The 20,851-nt window shown below is 38.8% G+C and overlaps 1 protein-coding gene across 6 annotated transcripts in view; it reads left to right on the top strand.

Annotated features, from left to right (window-relative positions):
- slc12a7b (solute carrier family 12 member 7b) overlaps positions 1 to 20,851 on the top strand; it is a 68,072-nt gene that overhangs the window by 31,556 nt on the left and 15,665 nt on the right. For all 6 annotated transcript variants that reach the window (XM_081601934.1, XM_081601933.1, XM_081601931.1 and 3 more), the window contains exons 2-14: positions 2,271 to 2,362; positions 2,996 to 3,127; positions 7,874 to 8,020; positions 10,769 to 10,823; positions 13,690 to 13,820; positions 14,040 to 14,281; positions 14,370 to 14,581; positions 15,862 to 16,029; positions 17,364 to 17,462; positions 17,678 to 17,735; positions 18,000 to 18,174; positions 18,276 to 18,394; positions 18,538 to 18,636. In XM_081601934.1, the coding sequence (XP_081458060.1) occupies positions 2,271 to 2,362; positions 2,996 to 3,127; positions 7,874 to 8,020; positions 10,769 to 10,823; positions 13,690 to 13,820; positions 14,040 to 14,281; positions 14,370 to 14,581; positions 15,862 to 16,029; positions 17,364 to 17,462; positions 17,678 to 17,735; positions 18,000 to 18,174; positions 18,276 to 18,394; positions 18,538 to 18,636 (1,729 nt within the window). The remainder of the gene's footprint in view (positions 1 to 2,270; positions 2,363 to 2,995; positions 3,128 to 7,873; positions 8,021 to 10,768; positions 10,824 to 13,689; positions 13,821 to 14,039; positions 14,282 to 14,369; positions 14,582 to 15,861; positions 16,030 to 17,363; positions 17,463 to 17,677; positions 17,736 to 17,999; positions 18,175 to 18,275; positions 18,395 to 18,537; positions 18,637 to 20,851) is intronic.

Raw genomic sequence — 20,851 nt, 5'->3', positions numbered from 1 at the left:
CTGCTTTAACTTCCCATTGTTGTGTGTGGAACTTGTAGTACTCAAACACATGCTTTGTCTTAAGGCGGTAAAACAAATTGCTTGTATTTCCTCCACATATTTTGCAGATTACATTTTTCTGCTAATGCTTTGACTGTTTAACTCTCCTGCGTTTGCACACAGAGTAGACTGAGCTCTACTCTGTGCGCGTCCTGGTGGGGATAAAATAACCCCACGAATGCTTTTTACAAGGTTTTCATTTCTGGTTTCTATTGGTCTGACAGGCTGATGTGATCGCACCCCTGAATACCACCTCCCCAGTACCTCGCTGTTCGACCATGTCAGATAATTAATGATTTTTAACCATCATTTATGGTTATCATACCCTATACTATACTAACTGAGGCTACTGTCACATTCTGCTGATGCGTCACCCCAAGTTTTCACCAGTTTATTAAAAAAAAAAGTTCTTTTTTAATTAACTCTTCCCTTGCGCTTTTGGCCATGCTGCTTCCCACTCGCTCTGTTGTTACCTAATCAACAAGAATGAAAGCGGTTAACTGGTATGCCACCCATGAGGAGATGCCACCCTGATTGGTTCTCTGTGTTGCCAATATCAGAAACCGCCACTAGTGACATATTTTGGTGTCGAGTGTTGAAGCAATTTTTTAAAGGAACTTTTAAAATGCCTTTTCCCTAAAATAAGTATTTTAGTTATTTTTTTCATTTATTAGCTATGTTTAGCATACTGAATGGAGCAAGTCAAGACAACATGTTAGTGATGCCCCACATGCCACTGACTGCATTTAGGCCAGTGTTTCTTAATTCCAGTCCTCACGCTCCCCTGCCCTGCATGTTTTAGATATTTCCCTCCTGCCACACACCTGGATTGTATCTGTGGGTGATTAACAACCTTCTGCAGTACTTGATGGTTATGCAATCATTTGAATCAGCTGTTCTGGAATAGAGACGCATCTAAAACATGCAGAGCAGGGGGCCTGAGGACTGGAATTGAGAAGCACTGATTTAGGCTAACATTAGCATTTTGGTTAATTGTAGCTTATACACTAATGTTTGAATACTGAGTGGATTGAGTTCAGAATGGCCTTCAAAAATTGATACTCCACATTCTATTGACTACAATGTAGCTTACTTTAGTATTGATGGTAGTTTTTAGGAGCAGAACGCTGGGTTCCAACCGACTAGCACACTTTGGCAGGCCCCGTTTAATTTTTTTTCAAAAATGTTCTAGTTATTATTATTATTATTATTACTACTATTATTGTTATTATTATCAATGTTATTATTATCGTTACTTCTATTAATTTTATTATTACCACAACTACAGTGGACACTTGGACAGCTCAGTATTCATGGAGTTTGTGGAGTTTTTTTGTTGAGAATATGATTTTTTTTTTAAAAATTATTTTAATGCAACATGGGAAGCTGTAATACCTAGGTGCAATGCTGCTTGATATGCTATTGGCTGGCATTTAAAGCAGACAATCCCATCCAGGAGCTGTACTTATTTTCCTTTCCGCTGATTTGCTGTACCCCCAAAATTGGAGGTATGGAAGATTGTAGGTACTATCTTCTGTGGTGGTCCTGGGACAGTTTATACTGTATGTTAATGGATATCAAGACATATTTGGTGTCTTAACTGTTAAAATAGATGGACATAGGTGTTCTTAGAGGAGATCTCAAGTATTCGAGGATGATTATGGTTTCTTACTCTCGCTAGTAATAGTAATAGTTGTAGTTATTCTATAAATTTGATTGTAATCTCAACAAAAGTTGTGTAAGTTCAACAACCTCTAATGCTTTTGTAGTACTTAAAACCTGCCACTGCATCTTTTTATATGTTCCAAATCAGATACAATTTAGACTACATTCTATTCTGTGATGTAGTTTGGAATAACTTGCTTTGTAGTGGCTCACTTATCAATGATGTTCATTATGTTGCAATTTTTCCCCATTATACCCTCTACTATATTAACTGAAGCTACTGTGAACTGCTGATGCCTCACCCAAAGATTTTACCTGTATGAATGTGTGTTTTTGGGTTTTTATTTTAGAGCGATTTGAGCCTCACTGTGTGTGAAACACATTAAGAGGTCGATATCACTAGCACAGCATCATTTCAGTCCATTTACCCGTTAGTCCATATGGAAAAGCTATATCTGGCCCTGTCTGATTCTACAGATTGAACTGAATCATTTCCTGGATGTGACCCACATCTTTTATGAAAGACTGCTTTGGTTGTTAACTTCCCCTCCATTTTCTTTCCCCAGGTGATGGCGTCCCAAAGGAAAACAGTCCCTTCATCAACAACGCAGAAAATGACAAGAACAATTATGATGGCACTAACATGGCACTGTTTGAGGTAATTTCTCATCAGTATTACTTGTTTAGAAGTCCATCACTGGTCAGGATGTTCATAGAAAAGCTTATGTGTCAGTAAACACCAAAATGTGGCAGATTATTAAATCCTCAGCCTGAAAAAGCTGCATGTAAGAAGCCTATTTTGCTACTAAAACTGAATGCATTTTCACCAATGAAGCCATTCATCTGAAACATCAATACTTTGCTCAACAGTGCAGAAAGTTTTACAATAGAGCTGCTCTGTTTTTTAATGTTGAGTGAGCTGAAGCTTTGCCAGGTGTGTTTGAGTGCCATGTGGCAGCCTGGCTGCCCTGTGGTCACTGCGTGGAGGAACCACTGTGCTCTCTGTTTTCTCCACCCTGTGTGAAGCCAATCCAGCCGTGCTATTTCAAGACGCTTTGAACAAGCAGGGAAACCAAATATTGTAATATCCTATCTTCTCCTGCAGGATTTTATTTTTGTTTCAAATTATTGCTACTCTGTATTTAAAGGCAAGTTAAAAAAAATGCATCCAGAACAAGTTAAAAACTTGGACTGAACTCAACTCTTGTTTTCCAAATAGGTTATATGTATCATCTTCTAGAAGTGAGCGGGTTGAAAAGGTAATGTGTGATTTTACACTGTCTCATTGCAGGAGGAGATGGACAGGCACCCCATGGTGTCATCTCTTCTTGATAAGCTGGCGAACTACACCAATCTCTCCCAAGGAGCTCATGAGCACGAGGAAGCTGATGAAGAGGAGGGTACCAAGAAGATAACCGTTAAGGTAAAGCAGACACAGTCCGTATGGGAGCTTCTAGCTTTGGCTGACATAGTTGCGTAGAATTTCATTTTAACAGTTGTTCTTTTAAATCTGCTGAACAGTCGTTACATAACGGGGTCTTTGACCCATGAATCCAAGCTGTTGGTTTTAATCTCCCATCTTCTCCCGGTTCTAAACTTGTCCCCCATTAAACCGTCTTTGGACATTCTCTGTTTGTTAATGGATGGTTTTTACTTATTTTGATTCAGAGGGAGTCGAGCTTTATCAGGACATCACTTAGTACAAAAATGAACATCTGCAGCACTCTTCTATGCATTTATTCACCACTGTCCATAGTTCATTTTTCAGGTTTCTCCTTTTGGATTGTTCATTCTTGATGTCTGAACGTTTTAGGATCAAAACTCTCTGAGTGTTTTGCCACAAAGCGTATGGATGCTTTTCTAACCACAGCCCCAGTCCCTTGTCAGTTTCCCCATCACGTCCCCTGCATAGAAATCGGCCTTGGCCACCTCCCCCTGGCTCCCAGAAAGTCTTAAATGATTGGAAGAAGTAGACGAGTTCATGAAGCAGATACCTCAGTCGCCCCTCTTCGTCTGGAATAGCTAGTGACTAACACCATAACTCCACTCATGTGAGGTGAATTCTGCTCTGTTTTGGGTTTTTCTTTTTGCATGTTGTTGCAGTACACAGTTTTTTTGTGTGGATTGATGCTCTTTCTGAATTGAAGGGATAAATACTTTTTGGAGCTGTTGTTTCTGACTGGAAGCTAAAGAGTCCTATGTTAATGGTTCCCTTGTCACTTACATGTAAGTCAAATTTTTGTTTGGGTTATAGTTTGATATTAAAAATCATTTTAAGACTGGTGTTCTGTTAAACACCAGTCAGATTAATTATACAATTACAACTGATTCACTTTCAGTTGGTACGGAGCCCTCCAGGGGGCATGGGGAAATTTTTTTCTTTTGCGTCCCCTCGCAAAAGGTTTTGCGTTCACTCGCAATAATCTACTGATCAGTTCATGCGGCATAATTGATACTGTAAGCCTTACTTACGGTGGCTGCCGTACTTTCTGCTTTAATATAATGTTATGTAAGGTTTGTCCATGAGTGTTAATATCTCGTTGTGAAAGATCTGACGTTTTATATATTTTTCTTTAATATAGAAAGGCACAACAAACCTTTGATATAAAGAGAAACTTTCCCTAAGTGGGAAAGAAATAAAAATACATCGAAACTATTTGGACTATTTCTGAGTTATTATCGCGGGGTAACAAGTCATCAACAAGTTTTAATTGTGTCTCTATTGTGTTCTTAACAGACATAATGCAGTAAATGAATCGATTTTCAATCAGTTTTTTGCACCAAAGCGTTAATAATAATAAACACGTTTTATTATTATAAAACACAGCAGAGGAACGTACTGGGTTAACTCGGGGAATCTCATCTGTCCGTGTATCAATCAACTCCAAACCTTTTCTTTGTTCTGTCACAATTATCGACTTATTTAATTTTGATTATCATGCTCCAAACTTTGCGAGGACTGACCACCCCGCTCACCTGCTTCCTCATACACACAGAGCCAGCAGCACGCCAGTAAGCTTCCCATTCATACTTGATGACAGTCACGCCCACCACCAGGTGTCAAAGCCGCTGCTTCCGTCATATCAATAATTACTTATTTAATTCATATGGCTCTTATATAGAGCCTCAGTGAAAACATGTTTATTATTATTAACTCTTTGGTGCAGAAAACTGATTGAAAACAGATTTATTTACTGCATGTTTATGTCGGTTAAGGCTAAGAACGGCACTGAAAGCAGCCCTTTAAACCATTCAGACGAACACAATAGACACAATCAGATGACTTATTACCCCGCGATAATAACTCAATAGTCCATGGAAAAACCTTACATAAGCTTGTATTAAAGCTGAAATTACGGCGGCCATCGTAAAAGAGACGTACAGTATTCAATTATGCCGCATGAACTGATCAATAGATTATTGCGAGGGAACGCAAAAGTTTTGCGAGGGGACGCAAAAGAAAAAAATTCCCCATGTCCCCTGGAGGGCTTCATAAGTTGGAGACCGAATTACAATGGACCTTACCAAGCTCCGCCCAGAAACGCCCCTCGAAGGTCCCACGTGACTTCATGTCTCACGTTAACAGCTTAGCTCCAATGTCTAAACATGGCATTTTTCGTTCTCTGCAGAGTATTTCTGAGTCGATTAGTGTAGCGTTTCTGCCTGATTTTCAAAAAATAACAGCCAAAACAATGGACAGGGGAACCAACAAGTTTATGTCATCTTTTTTGGACGACATCAAGGTGTTTGAGCCATGCGATGCCTCCAACATTGTGCGCGTTACAGCTAAATGCTACTGGTCGAAACAGCAGATTCTCACACCCTCGGCATAAATATAGCCGTGGACAAGATCACTGATGGCTATTGTTCTTGCAAGGCTGGGTAAGTCGGGCATTCATGGTTTTGAGGGTTCGAATGTGCCTTGGTCTTATACACCCAAACTTGGTGCTAGCGTGGCTAACACGATTACAGTTTAGTAAAAAGCCTTTTCAGGTGAAATAAAATCTTTAATGTATGTCAGATATGGTACACATTGCATATTGATCTGTTCAGCTAACGTAAGGCTGTAACAGACAAGCTTCAGGATGTAGAAGTTGTATCGGTACTGCCATTATGCTGTACTTGGCTAAAAGGTTTTCAAAATGGATGTGTTTATTATTGACTTTATTTTTTTCATTCACTAAACACAAAGAAAGAAAAGCAATAATACTTACACTAGCAGACACTCCTTTGTTCTTATTGATCCTACAATGGTTGAGCTGCAAATGCGGTCATGCACAAGGTTTGATCCAAGCAAGGCTTTCCGTTTCAGATTTTGGAAATCTGAATTTTAGTTCCACAAACACGATCAGGATACCTGACATCGCCTGTACAGATACCCCACTGACGGAGAACCAATTTTTTCCGAGTCCTGACTCAAAAACTTTCTGTCGGTCTGGTAGTCCACAATGTACATTAGCATGAGTTTGTGAGACAGTAAGGCACGTGATAGCTGAGCTGTGACGTAAAATGGGCATTAGCCAATGGAATGCGGCCCCTGTGGAAAGGTCCATGAAAATTACATTTCAGTTAATCTCATCGTCAAGAAATAAGAACATTTTTTAGTTCAAGGATTTAGTTATTTTTTTATGGTTTTGGCGTATTAATAATTACAAGCTGAAATTAAATTCCCTGAAAACTATAACATTACATAACCAATAAAGAAAATATTTTTTGAAATGTTCTGAACGTAATATGGCCTTCACAGTCATGGGAAGGCTGCTGACTTAACATCTGTCCAGTTGAGATCAGTCCTCCACCAGCAGGGTGAGCCCTGAAAAGCTGTTCTTGAAGGTGCTGGCTTTTCAGATTGCTGAATCCTGGTTTATTCATGACAAGTTGATGGAAAGGAAAAAGTCTACAGCAACGAGGATAAGATGGAGAATTTTTTTAAGCAAAACTCGTTCAAAAGAATAGAGGGGAAGTCACATGGTGTGTGGATGTTGGCTGGAAAACTTCAAGAGCCTCTGCACACAGCTGTATCCATGAACTACAGGTGTTGCATTCTTAAAGCCATGCATAGCACAGATTAGATGTATCTTAATGAAGTAAAGCACTGCTGTTCAGTGCTTTCAGCACTGCTGTACAAGTGAAAGTAAGAATTGACTTTGAAAATTAAATTCCAGAATCTGGATTAAATGTGACGAGCCGCAAGAATCCTATCTGCCCGAGTTCAAGTTTCCACAGTCCAGAGAGTTGTAAAGTAAAAAAGTAAAAGTCCTTTGTTACTGTACTTAAGTAGATTTTCCAGGCATATGTACTTTACTTGAGCAGTTATCTTTTTGAGAACTTTTTAATTTTACTCCATAAATGTGAAGAAAAAAATCTGCATTTTCTACTTCTTACATTTCGTCTTGTTTCTTCCATGATGAAAAAAATCTACTGCTCACACAGAAAGTTTTATAGTGTTCACGGCTCAGTTGGATGCAACCAAAGCAAAGCAGAAGAAGAACACAGTGGCATGAGAAAAACAACATGGATGGAGACTTTAACCCGAGTTTCATCGCAAACAACAGAGGAACACATTCGGAGGCAAAATCCATTCCCCCTCTGTGGACTTATTTTAAAAAATCCTGTTGTCTCAAAGAACGATTAGTGATGAATGAGTTGTGTTTTCTGCAATCTAAATGATCCTGGATGAAATTTGGTTCAAAGAAGAACTGGACTGTATCAGTTTTTTTGTTAGTTTTTTTTACCAACACAGCCTATGTTGTCAGCAAAATAAACAAAGAATTTATTCTGTATGACTAGAACTTAAGTATTTTAGACTTATTTAAAGTCATTCTGTATACTTGAAGGTGACAATTACTTTTTACTCTTTGTACTTAATGTCAAAACCTTTACTTTTTCACTTTTACGTGAGTAAAACAATAAAAGTGTAAAACTTGTACTTTTACTTTTTGCTAGAATATTATTTTCCACACAAGTATTTATACTTCTGCTTAAGTAGAGAATGTGAGTACTTTTAACTCCTCAGTGACAACTTTAGCAGCCATGTCATGTGCTGGCGCTCAACAATCTGCCAAAAATACCACATATTCTTTTTCACTGCTTTTAAGTGAGAAACTGAATTGTGGGTTTTCTATTGGCTATAATCATCAGAAGTATAACCCTCCCTCATCTTCTGCAGAGCCCTCAGATGGGAACCTTCATGGGTGTCTACCTCCCTTGCCTCCAGAACATTCTGGGGGTCATCCTGTTTCTACGCCTTACCTGGATTGTCGGCACAGCCGGCATCATGGAGTCCCTGGCGATCGTGGGCTTGTGCTGCTCATGCGTGAGTATTTAATCACTGTGATCAACAAGAGCCTGGCCTGACTCTTGACATGGAAATCATCTGTTCTTTCATGAGGGATTTGCAAATAAAGTTCTTAGTGTGGTGATGGAAAAGCTCATTCGGTGAAATCACTCATCCTGAGTACAGTAAGACACGAGCGGGACTTCCTGTTTTGCAAACATGCACTCCTTGTCTTTGTAGATTTCGCCACCTTGACATCTAAATCTGTCCATCTGGAAAATGTCAGAAACCCAGTGACACCCACACGATGCCTATATTTGGCTGTCCCACTGCAGACTGTGGATTATTCCAGATTAATCATGGAAAGTACAAACCTGAAACAATGACTGTAATCTCAGTGACACACTTTTGGGCTGATAATGAAATTCTCTTCTGGGATCCCCAACCCCACCAGTGAAAATGATTCTTAATCAAGAAGCCGTCGTTCATTATCCCTTCCACGACTGAAAACACTTTGACGGGTCGTTTCCTATTACACTCAGTTTACTTTATTGCCCAGCATCTTAATGCTGCACATTTCTGTAGGATGTCATAGCTCCTGGTCTAGTCTGACTGGAACTCCACTCCCTTATTAAAACCTATCCAGAGTGCATTAGCAGGGTTAGCCCTACCTTACATCCCTGCCGTTATGTAAGAGAGCCAGCTGATCTTAGTCGAACAGATTAACGTTCAGTTTCACTGCTTAGATCACATCTGACTTCGCACTAATGGCTCTGCATCAGCGACCTTCTTATAGATCTCATCCTACAGACATGACATGTGGAGCCATCGCTAAACCCAGCTGCACGGATCTCCTGAAAACACGATGAAAGCTCTTTCACATTACCTAACAGCAGGGCTTCATATCTGTTTCAACAATGTTTTTTTTTTATTTATTTATTTATTTTTATCTTGTCTGATTTTTCTCCCATTTAAGAATTTTTATCTTCAAATTTAAAGCCCTGTATTCCTTTGACTTCATCAAACTCAAATGTTTTGTAAAGGGATATCCATATTAGAATCTTTTTTTTTTAATCAATTTCAAAATCTTAAAATTAAATCCATAAGGTTCACCAATTACATACAGGTCTGCATTTGACATGTCATCACAGAAAACTTCCAAGTTAATACTCTTAAACCTGTTATGCATCCTTAGTCATTCTACCTTCCTACCACCCCATTCATTCAATTAATTTACTGAATTACATTTACATTTACTAAACAGTTTTTAAAACTGAAAGTTGGATAAAAGCCAAACTAAAAGGACACGTCATAAATAGGGGTGCACTAATTGCAGTTTTTTTTTTTGGCAGATCACTGTGCTTCTGATTTAGGCAAATGCAGGTTCTTTTTCTGTCTGAAAGGTTGTTTGATAAAGCAACAAAGTTCCTAAGTAGACCTCAGTGGGGTGACCATTGTTAAAAGTGCATGTGGAAACATGTCAGTCAGCCTCTCTCACAGTACAGTGAGAGAGGCTGATTTTCAGACCTTTGTGGCGGTATATAAGATCGGCTGATCACCCAAAATAAAGAGACTTTATCATCTCAACTATTCTCAGATCACAATACAGTACACTGTGCTATGAATAACATGTAATGAGTTAGGACATACAGATGGATTCGGTTCTAAAGGATGTCAAATGTTCCTCATTTTCCATCAAGGATCCATTTTTTTAAAATTTCCAGTCATTTTGATTCCTCTCCTCTCTAGGCCTTTGTGATATCAGGAAAACATGAATTGCAATGTTGTTGCTCAAAGTGTGATTGAGTGACTGTTGCAGTGATAGTGTTGATTGCAATTAATCCATATTTCCATGACTTTTCCACCTTTAGAATTTCTCCAGTTTTTTTGTGACACTTTGAAATCTCCTCCTGTTTCAGGAACTTAGAACAAATAACAATTTAGGTATGAGAATTCACCAAAGATCCCATCCACACAGTTCATTACAAATACAAATTTTTTTTCACATCCATATTATTTGTTTACTTTTTTCAACCTCTAAACATAACTTGTAAAAACAAATGTAGTAAATTTTGCATTTAAAGTTACATTATTGGAAACTTTAGTCTTCCAGCAATGGGCTTTTTAATAGAGCTGTCTTTAAAGTAACCAACCCAATAGTAAGAGGAGATTTCAGGAGTAAAAATGTGCTTTCTTACAGTAGCTGGACTGTCAGTCGCTCTGCTCAAATAAGAGCTGCTGGATAGCTGCTTAGGATTTCAGTGGAAACTGTGAGCTGATTGGTTTTAGTCCAACATGTCTGTCACTTTAAACCGGACATCCAGCAAAGGACAAGAGGTTTATATTTGCTGTGTCCTTGTCTGTGCTCCTCCTCTCTTCTTCTTTGTAATCTTTTTATCCTTTCCTCTCTGCTTCACTTTTCTTTTATTTCAATTTGATGTATTTTTCCTGCCTTTTGTCTTCCCATCAGTCTCACTTCATTCCTCTCTTGTTGTCCTGACCTTCTTGTCATCCGGAATGTACTGTTAGGTAACAGGCTAATGTCGCACAAGCGCCTGAGTACCATTTATGAGACTAAATGCCATATTAATTCCATTGTTTGAATAAGCTGGAAAATTCACTGAAACAAAAAGAATAGAGGCCATGAAGGTCTTTGTTTATATTTTTATGTTAATACAGCATGGAGAAGGGTTTTACAACTTGAAAATAATTAACGAATGCCAGACACAAAAGAAGTTTCAACCTTGACAATTTGATCTGAAATGTTTTCTCTCACTTTTGCCACAGACGATGCTGACAGCAATATCCATGAGTGCTATTGCTACCAATGGTGTTGTACCAGGTAGGATGTTTATTATTATGACGTTTGGGCGTTTTTTGTGATTATCCATTTTAATGTTGCAAGTGTGATTAAAAATGTCCATTTTACTGAGACCCTTAGAAAACATAGGGGAATTTTTTTTTTATACTTTTGCATTCTCTTGCAATTATGTATTTGTCAGTTCATGCAGCGTTTGAAATGCTGGATGTCTTTCTGCTACAATATAAAGTTTTTCAATGTATTTGTTGTTTGTGAACTGTCTTATGGTTTATATCCTTTTCTTCAGATACAAACACATAACAAATATATGTGCAAAATGCAGTAGGCAAAATAGTTCAAGCGCTGACTCCCATCCCTACTCTAAGACACAATTATGAAAGAAAGAGATAAAAGAAAAATATACATCTGATCTACTATTTTTGAGTTGTCTACACAAGTTAATTTTACCATTTGATAGTTTTGGTTGTGTCTTTTTTTTGTTAGTTGTCTGAATGGTTGATAATGGGACGTTTTCATCTACAGTCCAGTATCTATCAAAAGATATTACACAAATAAACATGAATCCGCAGTTCATAAATCGATTTTCAACCAGTTTTCTGAACCAAAGAGTTAAGACTGTAAAAACACATTTTTAGAGAAACTTTTTAAAGTCTCACTAAAGTCATGTGCAATTTTAAACTAACATTTGTTATCACTGTGAGTGTATATAAAATAGGCCAAGATGTATTTGCTAATTTATTATGATGTACCACAAAAGTCTTGCCTGGGAATACAAAACCTTCACGAGGTAACGCAAAAGAAGAAAATTCTCCCATGTTCCCTATGGGGCTCCATATTTTTTTGACAAATAAGATAATAAAATAGGGCTGGACGATATGGCTGAAAACCTTATCACAATATAAGGGTTTCATATCAGAAGATAACATTAATAATTAATTAGTTTTTTTGTTTTTTTTAAATACATGAAATACTGCCAAACTGGTGACGTGCCCTTACCTGTTTTATCCACAGTTTCCTCTCCAGGCGTTGTATTTATTTTCTCCCTTTGCCCCATGCGGTGGTTTATTATTTTAAGACAGTTTTGAGGCACGGTGGCAAAACCGGAAACTGCTCAACAGGTTGTTGCTAGGGAACCAAAGATTGAGTGAGTTAGTTGATGCCACCAACCATCCTTAGCTGGCAGTAAGAGGTAGAGAAGATAAATTATTTTCCCGGAACGCTGTGCTGTTCTGGATTGAAGTTCAGTGAAATTATTGAACGTTGTATCGGACGTATCATTTATTGATGACTATATATATAAATTGTTATTGATTTATTGTCCAGCCCTATAATAAAATGTTTCTTAGATGCACAGATCAAAATTTTGTGGCTAATTTCTAGTCTGTTTTTTGTAAAGTTTTTCACCGGCTAAATAAAGTTTGGCCACTTCATTATATTGAGTTAAAAGAACAGGATCTATATTTTTCTTATTATTCCTTCTATTAGCAGTTATTAAATATTTCTATAGAAGAAGTCAAAATCTGTGGGTACGAGAGCCAGTGCTTTTAGTTTAGGGTTTTATTGGTTAAATACAAAGGAAAATTTAGAAGTGACTTTCTGAACTCTTTAGCTTTTTAAATTAGAAGTCAGCACAACTAGCAGTTAGTTCTGTATGTACTGTCCATACTTTGCTTTTATAACCTTTAAAATTTCCAGAAGGTAACCAGGAGTTTCAAATCTGTCAAGTTTCAAGTCAAAGTTTGAAAGCTTGAGATGATAAAACTAAGCAACTTTGTTGTACTCTGTTCAGCCTTCCCGTTCTCTACTAAAAGTCTTGTGCACTCTTGCAGAGTAAATTAACCACCGACATGAATCAACATATTGTGGAAAATACTGTTTTATTTAAAGACTTTTTTTACATGTTACTGATTCTTCTAATCATCTCACCAATCAGAAAATTCGATATTTCGATTAATGACCAATTAATTCATCAATGTAGATTAAGTTGAAAGTGATCCAACTCAGCCCCAATTTCCTTAACCCTTTCATGCATGAATTATGATCCTTTGTCAGGATATTTTTCCAATTTTTTATTTTATTTTCTTAAGGCATAAAAAAGGTAGGAAAAATAAGTTCAAAAAAGTTTATTTTATTAAATTCTTTTAGGATTTTCTCCAAATACAAAGTTGTTATTTGAAAAATACATCAGTAGTATTGCTTATCTGATGTCACAATATTTTTTTTTACCTGCAAGAGTCGTCTACAGTAGAAGGAGGGACCGGGTCGATTGGCTTGCTTTTATGTCTGTCGGCCATATTGAATTTAACAAAAATAATTTATTACATTTGCAGCTGATGGCCAGTAGTTGATAGAGTATTTTATGATGCATTAGTGTTCACTTCAGTGGTCTGTGTGCATTTTATAACATAAAAATCCACAAGAAGCACAAGAAAATAGCTTTTAGATATCTGTCCACTGTATGAAAGGGTTAATTTAGGTGATGAGCAATCAGCCAATACTCGCACAGGAAACCAATTTAATCCATCGATCTTATCTACTTCTACAAAGGTCTGAAAATCAGCCCGCACGCTAGGTCATGTCTGTATGTGTGTGGTTTATAACAGTCTAACAAATGTTGCCAAATTAACGTCTTTGATGCTATATTTAGCAATTGCTTAGACAGAAATGAGCTAAAATCGGAATCAGCAGGTCCGGCTAATAAAGATGCGTGATCGGCCAGAAAACTGTGATCAGTGCACTAATATTCTTCAATATATTTTATTTGACTTGAGTGTGACAGCAAATGAAACAATATCAAGATGGTTGTGTGATATAGTTTTGGGTTTGTTTCGGAATTGCTTCTCTTCCTTATTGAAATTTAAAAGTCACTGTCATTGATGTTCTGCAGCTGGAGGCTCTTACTACATGATCTCCAGATCTCTGGGTCCAGAGTTCGGCGGAGCAGTTGGTCTCTGTTTCTACCTTGGAACAACCTTTGCGGGTGCCATGTACATCCTGGGTACAATTGAGATTCTGCTGGTGAGGGGAAGCCTGTTTTTACTTGGATTATGTCTATTTATCAACCTACATTTAGATTAGTTCCTCATTTACCATCAAATATCAAGGAATTCTGCCAACTTTGGAGGTTTTCATTATGTTTAGAACTGAGTGTGTATCAGACTAACCAAAGAGGAACTGGGATGTTCTGCTTTGTCCACTTAGTAGATTTAAAACCTGTCTCTTTATTCTCTTCTCCAGACCTATATTGTGCCTCAAGCAGCCGTCTTTATTGCAGAGCGAAAGGAAGATCAACTCGCCGCCCTGCTCAACAACATGCGTATCTATGGCACAATATGCCTTTCGCTCATGGCAGTAGTTGTCTTTGTCGGGGTCAAATATGTCAACAAACTGGCCCTGGTCTTCCTGGCTTGTGTGGTTCTCTCCATCATTTCCATCTATGCTGGAGTCTTCAAGTCCGGTTTTGATCCACCGGATTTTCCGTGAGTTTAGCCTCCAGGGACCTCCAGTGTTGTCATTGCAGGCATTTTATTACTGTATTAAGTGCAACTTCTCTCTTTTTGCATTCAGTGTCTGCATGCTGGGGAACCGAACACTACAAAACCTTCAGTTTGACAAGTGTCTGAAGACGGAAATCGTAAATAACAAGACAGTTTCCACCCAGCTGTGGCTTTTGTTCTGTGATGGCCCTGCGCTTGATTCCAAGTGCAACGAGTATTTTGTGAACAACAACCTGACACTAATTCAAGGCATCCCTGGCCTGGCCAGTGGGGTCATCTCAGGTTGGTCCGTCATGTATCTTCTATGGACTTGCACTAGATTATATTTTCTCAATGTGCAATCCACTTAGAAGAATTTATCCTTGATTTCTCAAATGAGGTGGCGATCACTGCTTTCAAGCGTAATGAAGACACTGATTGCTCAAAAGCACAGTGAAAAGTGCAGTCACAGTGTAAAACTGTGACTTAACAATGTGTTTAGTTCCATATCCCAGCTACCTCAGCTGATAGTTTTACCTCAGCTCTCTCAACTAAAAGCTAGTAAAATACTCCCCTCTAGTGGCATCGTTTGTAATCCAACAGTACCTGAAAAATGGAAGAGACATGGACATGTATGAACATGCATGTTGGATCTCTGTACAAACAACCAAAGTCATAGATGGAATGACTGGTTGTCATACCACCAAAACCATACCATGACTTTGGTGGTATGACTTTGGTTGTCATACTACCAAAGTCATACCACCATGGCTCTGCCATCCTGAGTTAGCTCAGGTATGAAACACTGTGCCAGCTCTGTGCATGGCTCATGTTGTGAAACTTCAGGCTGTAAGAAACTAGTCTTCCTGCCAACTGTCAGCACAAATACATTCCCTGCATAGTTTGTAACGAAGTAGGACAAGAATGTGCAGGTGCTGGGTGATTCCATATGTAATCGTTTTTCTCACCCTGCTTATGTGACTTGCTCTTAACCTTTTCTTCCCTAAAAAATATTCATATTTTGCTGATTCATTATTTTAATGTAGCTTGGATCTGCTGTAAATTTACTGAGCCAGCCAAACATGCTTTGGCTGGCTCAGCCAAACGAGCCAGCCAAAACCATATAATTTATTATTAATATTTTGTCTGAAAAAAAGATATTGTTCTTAAACAATCAGCTGGTCTCATAATCAGCCCTGGAGAGTGAATACTTTTCTTATCAAGTGGGACATTTTCAGGAGTCTTTAATCAAAATGTAAAAAGAAATGTTTCTTTAAACCTTCATAGAGACTCTTTTAGGCTCTTTGAGTGTACCAGAACTGACAATGAATTACTTTAGCCTTCATAGCTCATGACTGATGTTTCCTTGTTCAGCTATTAATATTCTGGAATCACTTTCACAATGCACAGCATCCACACACAAAGCTGAATATTAGCTGCAATTTATCCAACATTTCTGATTAAATGCGCTTCAATTGATTTAGCATAATCTCAAAATCAAATGCTTCATTTACCAGTGGTCCATGTAGATGTAATTACATCACACGTTGGGTCTTGGTGGTACTCATTTCTGTGTCTTGTAGACAACATGTGGTCGGCGTATGGTCCACTTGGCATGTTGGTCGAAAACAAGAGGCTGCCATCCGTGGGAGATATCGACCCTGCTAAGGACATCTACCTCCCCTATGTTGTTAACGACATCAGCACCTTCTTTACGTTGCTGGTCGGAATCTACTTCCCCTCAGTCACTGGTGAGACTGCCGTTCAAACCACACATCCACATACATTATAATGACCACTGGTGGGAACTGCTAATTACGCGTCGTTACGCTAACTCCAAAGCTCTAATCATAAATATTAGGTCCGCTAACACTAAAGCGCTACAACAAGGTATTTAGAGGAAGGTAATGTTGAAGTGCTAAAACACTAACTTCAACCATGCTGACACTCACCATGTGTCAATGACAAAACATGTGTTTCAACATAGTATATCGCCCTCAGCAGGCTCAAATTTGTCATTACACACCTCCATGTGCAGCTTCAAGAACTACAAGTATTTGTTGTAAAGCGTGGCTTTTTAGGGATTGTTGGTACACAAGAATAATCTGGAAAGATATGGCTGACTTTTTTTCAACAAAAAATCTAACAAATACTTTTATAAAAATTTTAGTTTTATTTGGAATGTAAAAATCGGACCTTAGTTATACAGAAATTTTATGTTAACTTTATTATTTATGATAAATCTCACATTCACACCTCGAAACATCTGCAGTAAAATCCTAATTCACAGATTTTATTTTCAGTTAGGCCTGTCACAATAAACAATAAATCAATTAAACACATTATAAATAAAAATTATTAACGTCATTTTAATTTATTGGCTTTATCGTTCTTCCTGCCTTTTTCTCTTCCTATTGATGACACTGGATGAAAAAAGGCTGAACTCTGGTGCTCTCCACTGACCCCTCCCTTCCTCATGTCCTTAGCATAAGGGAGGACTGAACTATTGCATCAGGTAGTCGGATTTGCCCGTCTTCTCTATCTAAATCTAATGATTATTGAAGGGCAATATAGTATACATACTTCATAATCTGCACTCTTTTGGTTGAATGTAGTTTTTATTTCCACTTTAGTTTTATGTTGTGTTTATTTTTTATTGTAGTGCATTTTTTGTTAACGGAGACTGAGAGTCCATTTTATTTTTGTTTTTGGTTGTTTATTTAGTTTACCAGTGCCGGTGTTAAGTATCCTTTTGAAAATAAAGTGCATCTATTTTTGGCAGGATATCTCTTGCATTATTATGTCATTACCATTGGTCTTCAAACAATATTATTGTTTATTGCAATAATTTTTGAGACAACTAATCGCTCAGCAAAATTTGTTATGATGACAGGCCTATCTTCAGTTAAACACAGGACTATCAAGAGTCCTTGGAATCAAGTTTGCTAAACGTTTTCAAAGTTAGCAAAAGGGCTAAAGTGGAAAGAAATAATAAACAGAAGTGTGCTTAGCACTGATGATGAGCAAACTGTGTGAACTTGTTCAGTCTGGCGTATGTGATTTTCTGTGATGTGTTGACCTTTAGGTATCATGGCCGGTTCAAACCGCTCCGGTGACCTGAGGGACGCCCAGAAATCCATCCCTATTGGAACCATCCTAGCTATCGCCACCACTTCCTTTATCTGTATCCTTTCAACTGATACTGCTGCAAAGATGACAAAATTACACACAGAGACATGTGGAGAAAAAAGTTAGCACCAAAGTTAGATAATTAAAAAAAAGTTTTTTTCTAATGATCCTAATCACAGGTCACACAGCTGTCAGGTAGCATGTTTTTCTTGAATCTGTGTGAAGCTTTGCTGGTCCGTTGTGTTTATTTGCCTGAGCTGTTCCTGCCAGACGTCTCCGGTGTTATTTTCTTTGGTGCCTGTATCGAGGGAGTCCTTCTTCGAGACAAGTGAGGGTTTAAACTGTCTAACCCTTTGTTTAGGGAAGAAAATACGTACTGGAAAAATTTAGTTGATTAGTTCTTGTGATAATGTCTATCATTAATTGCTCCACAGAAATAAGGTGAGTCAAAAAAACTGACGTATGTTTTTTTTTCTTTCTTTTAAAGCCAGTTTTTAGCTGTTGAGGTTTTAGTTTATTGCTCAAATGAATCCAGATAAAATTATAGGAACAAACGTTACAGTTAGAATACCTCACTTGTTTAATGTTACAGGTATGGAGATTCAGTGAAAAGGAACCTCGTTATTGGCACCCTGTCCTGGCCGTCTCCCTGGGTGATCGTGATTGGCTCGTTCTTCTCCTGCTGCGGAGCGGGTCTGCAGAGCTTGACAGGCGCTCCTCGACTCCTGCAGGCTATCGCAAGAGATGGCATCGTCCCTTTCCTGCGGGTTGGATACAAACATCGATCCAGTCGGAGCAGTCTTTATTTCAGTTTGGATTGGCATCAACACCAGGCTAACTGTGTGTGTGTGTGTGTGTGTGGTTGAAGGTGTTCGGTCATGGGAAAGCTAACGGAGAACCCACCTGGGCTTTGCTGCTGACGGCTGGGATCTGTGAGATCGGCATTCTCATCGCCTCCCTGGACGCCGTAGCTCCCATCCTTTCCATGTCAGTACCTGTTTACGGATTACTTCCTGTTCTCCCCTCTATAAAACCAGATCATCACTGATCCACTAGAGTATCCTTATTTTTAAAGCCAATTTTGAAGTCATAAAGTGGGAATTTAGGAGATTTTTTTTCTTGGCTTGCAGGTTTTTCCTCATGTGCTACATGTTTGTCAACCTGGCCTGCGCTGTTCAGACCCTGCTGCGAACACCCAACTGGAGGCCCCGTTTCAAATACTACCACTGGTAGGTGTTCAACTGTCTTTTGTTACAAGTGCATTGGAGATTAACTTGACTTTGTTTAATGGCCCGCTTTAAAGCTGCAGTGTGTAACTCTTATAAAGAATTTTTTTTTCTACATATTTGAGACAGATGATCTGTGGAAAGATCAAGCTCCTCTACATCTTCCCTGAACTACTATTGCCATCTGAAGAAACACGCCGCTTCCAACCAAAAACAACCAGTCGGAGTGAGGAGGAAGGGTTTAGCATTGTCAATCATCCTCATGTACTTGCCTCTAAATGTGCTAAAGGCGGAGAAAGAACTTTACTGTTGCAGAAAAACCACATATTTGTTGATATTGGTGGCTACGCTAACTAGCCTGAGCATTCAGAACATGCTATGGTAGCTACAGCATGCCAGAGTGCAAGGAGAGGAGGGGGTGAATGAGCAGCACCACACAAGATGGATTGACAGCGCTAAAACCCGCCTCCTCGCTCTTATTGGTTGTTTCTAGTTAGCACTGCGAGAAGGTGGAGGAGCTAAATTTTTTTCACAGATTATCTGACTCATACCATACTGTCACGACATAGTGACAGTCAGGGGTGAAAGTAGTTTTACATTCTTGGGGGTACTATGACAAAAAAAATAAAAAATTAAATATAGGCCTACATATATATATATAAAATAACGTTTGGAGTTTGGACTTTCTGTGCTCATTTTTTTTTGAAGTGATAAAAGCTGGGTAGCTCTAGAATTGCTACAAAATAAAGCTGTATTTCCTTCAGCCCACTGGCTGCAATGTTGCCACCTTGAGATGCCATGAGCCCTAAATTCTGAACATCATGGCATGGAGTGATCCTAGTTTTCCATGTCTGGCATATAACCATTCATTTTAGCTCCTGTGTCCAGACAGAGGGATAATCAGTAGCCCAGCATCATGACCTGTTTGTTCTGAAGATCCAGCAGCTTCCACTTCTCTTCCTAACATGGCCCCTCCTCACCCTGACTTTCATGTTGATAGGAGGAACCACAGAGCTGTTAGGTTAAAGCTCATCTTCTGAAGTTGGGATATTTTTCCTCCAACAATTTCCAGAGGAATCACCTCAAACCAGATGTTGGACTGGATTTTATTTCACTGTCATTTGTGAATGTTAGAGCCTCATTTTCAACAGTGGAGCTATAAAGGTTGAAAAAGGTTATCATTTTGGAGAAAGTATCGTCAACATCAACGTTTCCACTAAATAAGAGCCCCCCCCCCCCAAGAAATAGGGTTCGATTCCTGGTCCCGGTCTTTCTGCATGGAGTTTGCATGTTCTCCCTGTGCATGCCTGGGTTCTCTCCGGGTACTCCGGTTTCCTCCCACAGTCCAAAAACATGACTGTCAGGTTGATTGGCCTCTCCAAATTTCCCGTAGGTGTGAGTGTGTGTGTCTGTGTACATGGTTGTTTGTCCTGTGTGTCTCTGTGTTGCCCTGCGACAGACTGGCGACCTGTCCAGGGTGACCCCGCCTCTCGCCCGGAACGTTAGCTGGAGATGGGCACCAGCAACCCTCCCGACCCCGCTAAGGGACAAGGGTGTAAAGAAAATGGATGGATGGATGGATGGACAATTAATTTAATTTCACATAATTATCGCAGTAGAAGATACTTAATGAAACATATTTACCGTGTTTAATGTTTGTTGTAAATGACGTATGGTCACAAAGAACGAGGTAATTAGTCCAAGTTTGTCGTTTATTGAAAATTCAGAAATTACTGCGGCTGTGATGCGCCACAGCAAAGGTAAACAAAGGTAAAGCAACCTGAACCGGTGATCAACTCAAAACCACTCCTACCTTTTTACTCTCCGTCTCTCTGTCATTTAAGCACAGCGGTTGTCATGGCAACCTCCTGCGCTCTACAAGCCGACCAGAGATTATGTTAAAGACATAACATTCAGTCTGTTACGATATTAGGTTTGCAGGCTTGATTTTTATTTTGTTCAAGCGCTCCCTGAACAGCGGTGGTTGATTAGTTAATCTTAAACTCCTGTTCTGCTCGTTATTTTGGTAATGGAACCGAAACGCACAGAATTGCGTAACACCTTGTTGAAACAATAATCACTGAGATTATTTTTGTTGTTGGGTCATTAATTTGAACACGTTTTGTTGATTTTTTTTTGTTGTTCTTTAATAAAGTTACTAACGTTTGGATAAGTCAGAGGAGGACGGGCTGCTCTCAGCCTCCTGGCGACGTTCAGT

The sequence above is a fragment of the Poecilia reticulata genome, chromosome 20 (assembly GCF_904066995.2).
Source record: "Poecilia reticulata chromosome 20, P_reticulata-male-v2, whole genome shotgun sequence".
NCBI classification, from domain to species: domain Eukaryota; kingdom Metazoa; phylum Chordata; class Actinopteri; order Cyprinodontiformes; family Poeciliidae; genus Poecilia; species Poecilia reticulata.
This window is presented reverse-complemented; position numbering and strand designations above follow the sequence as displayed.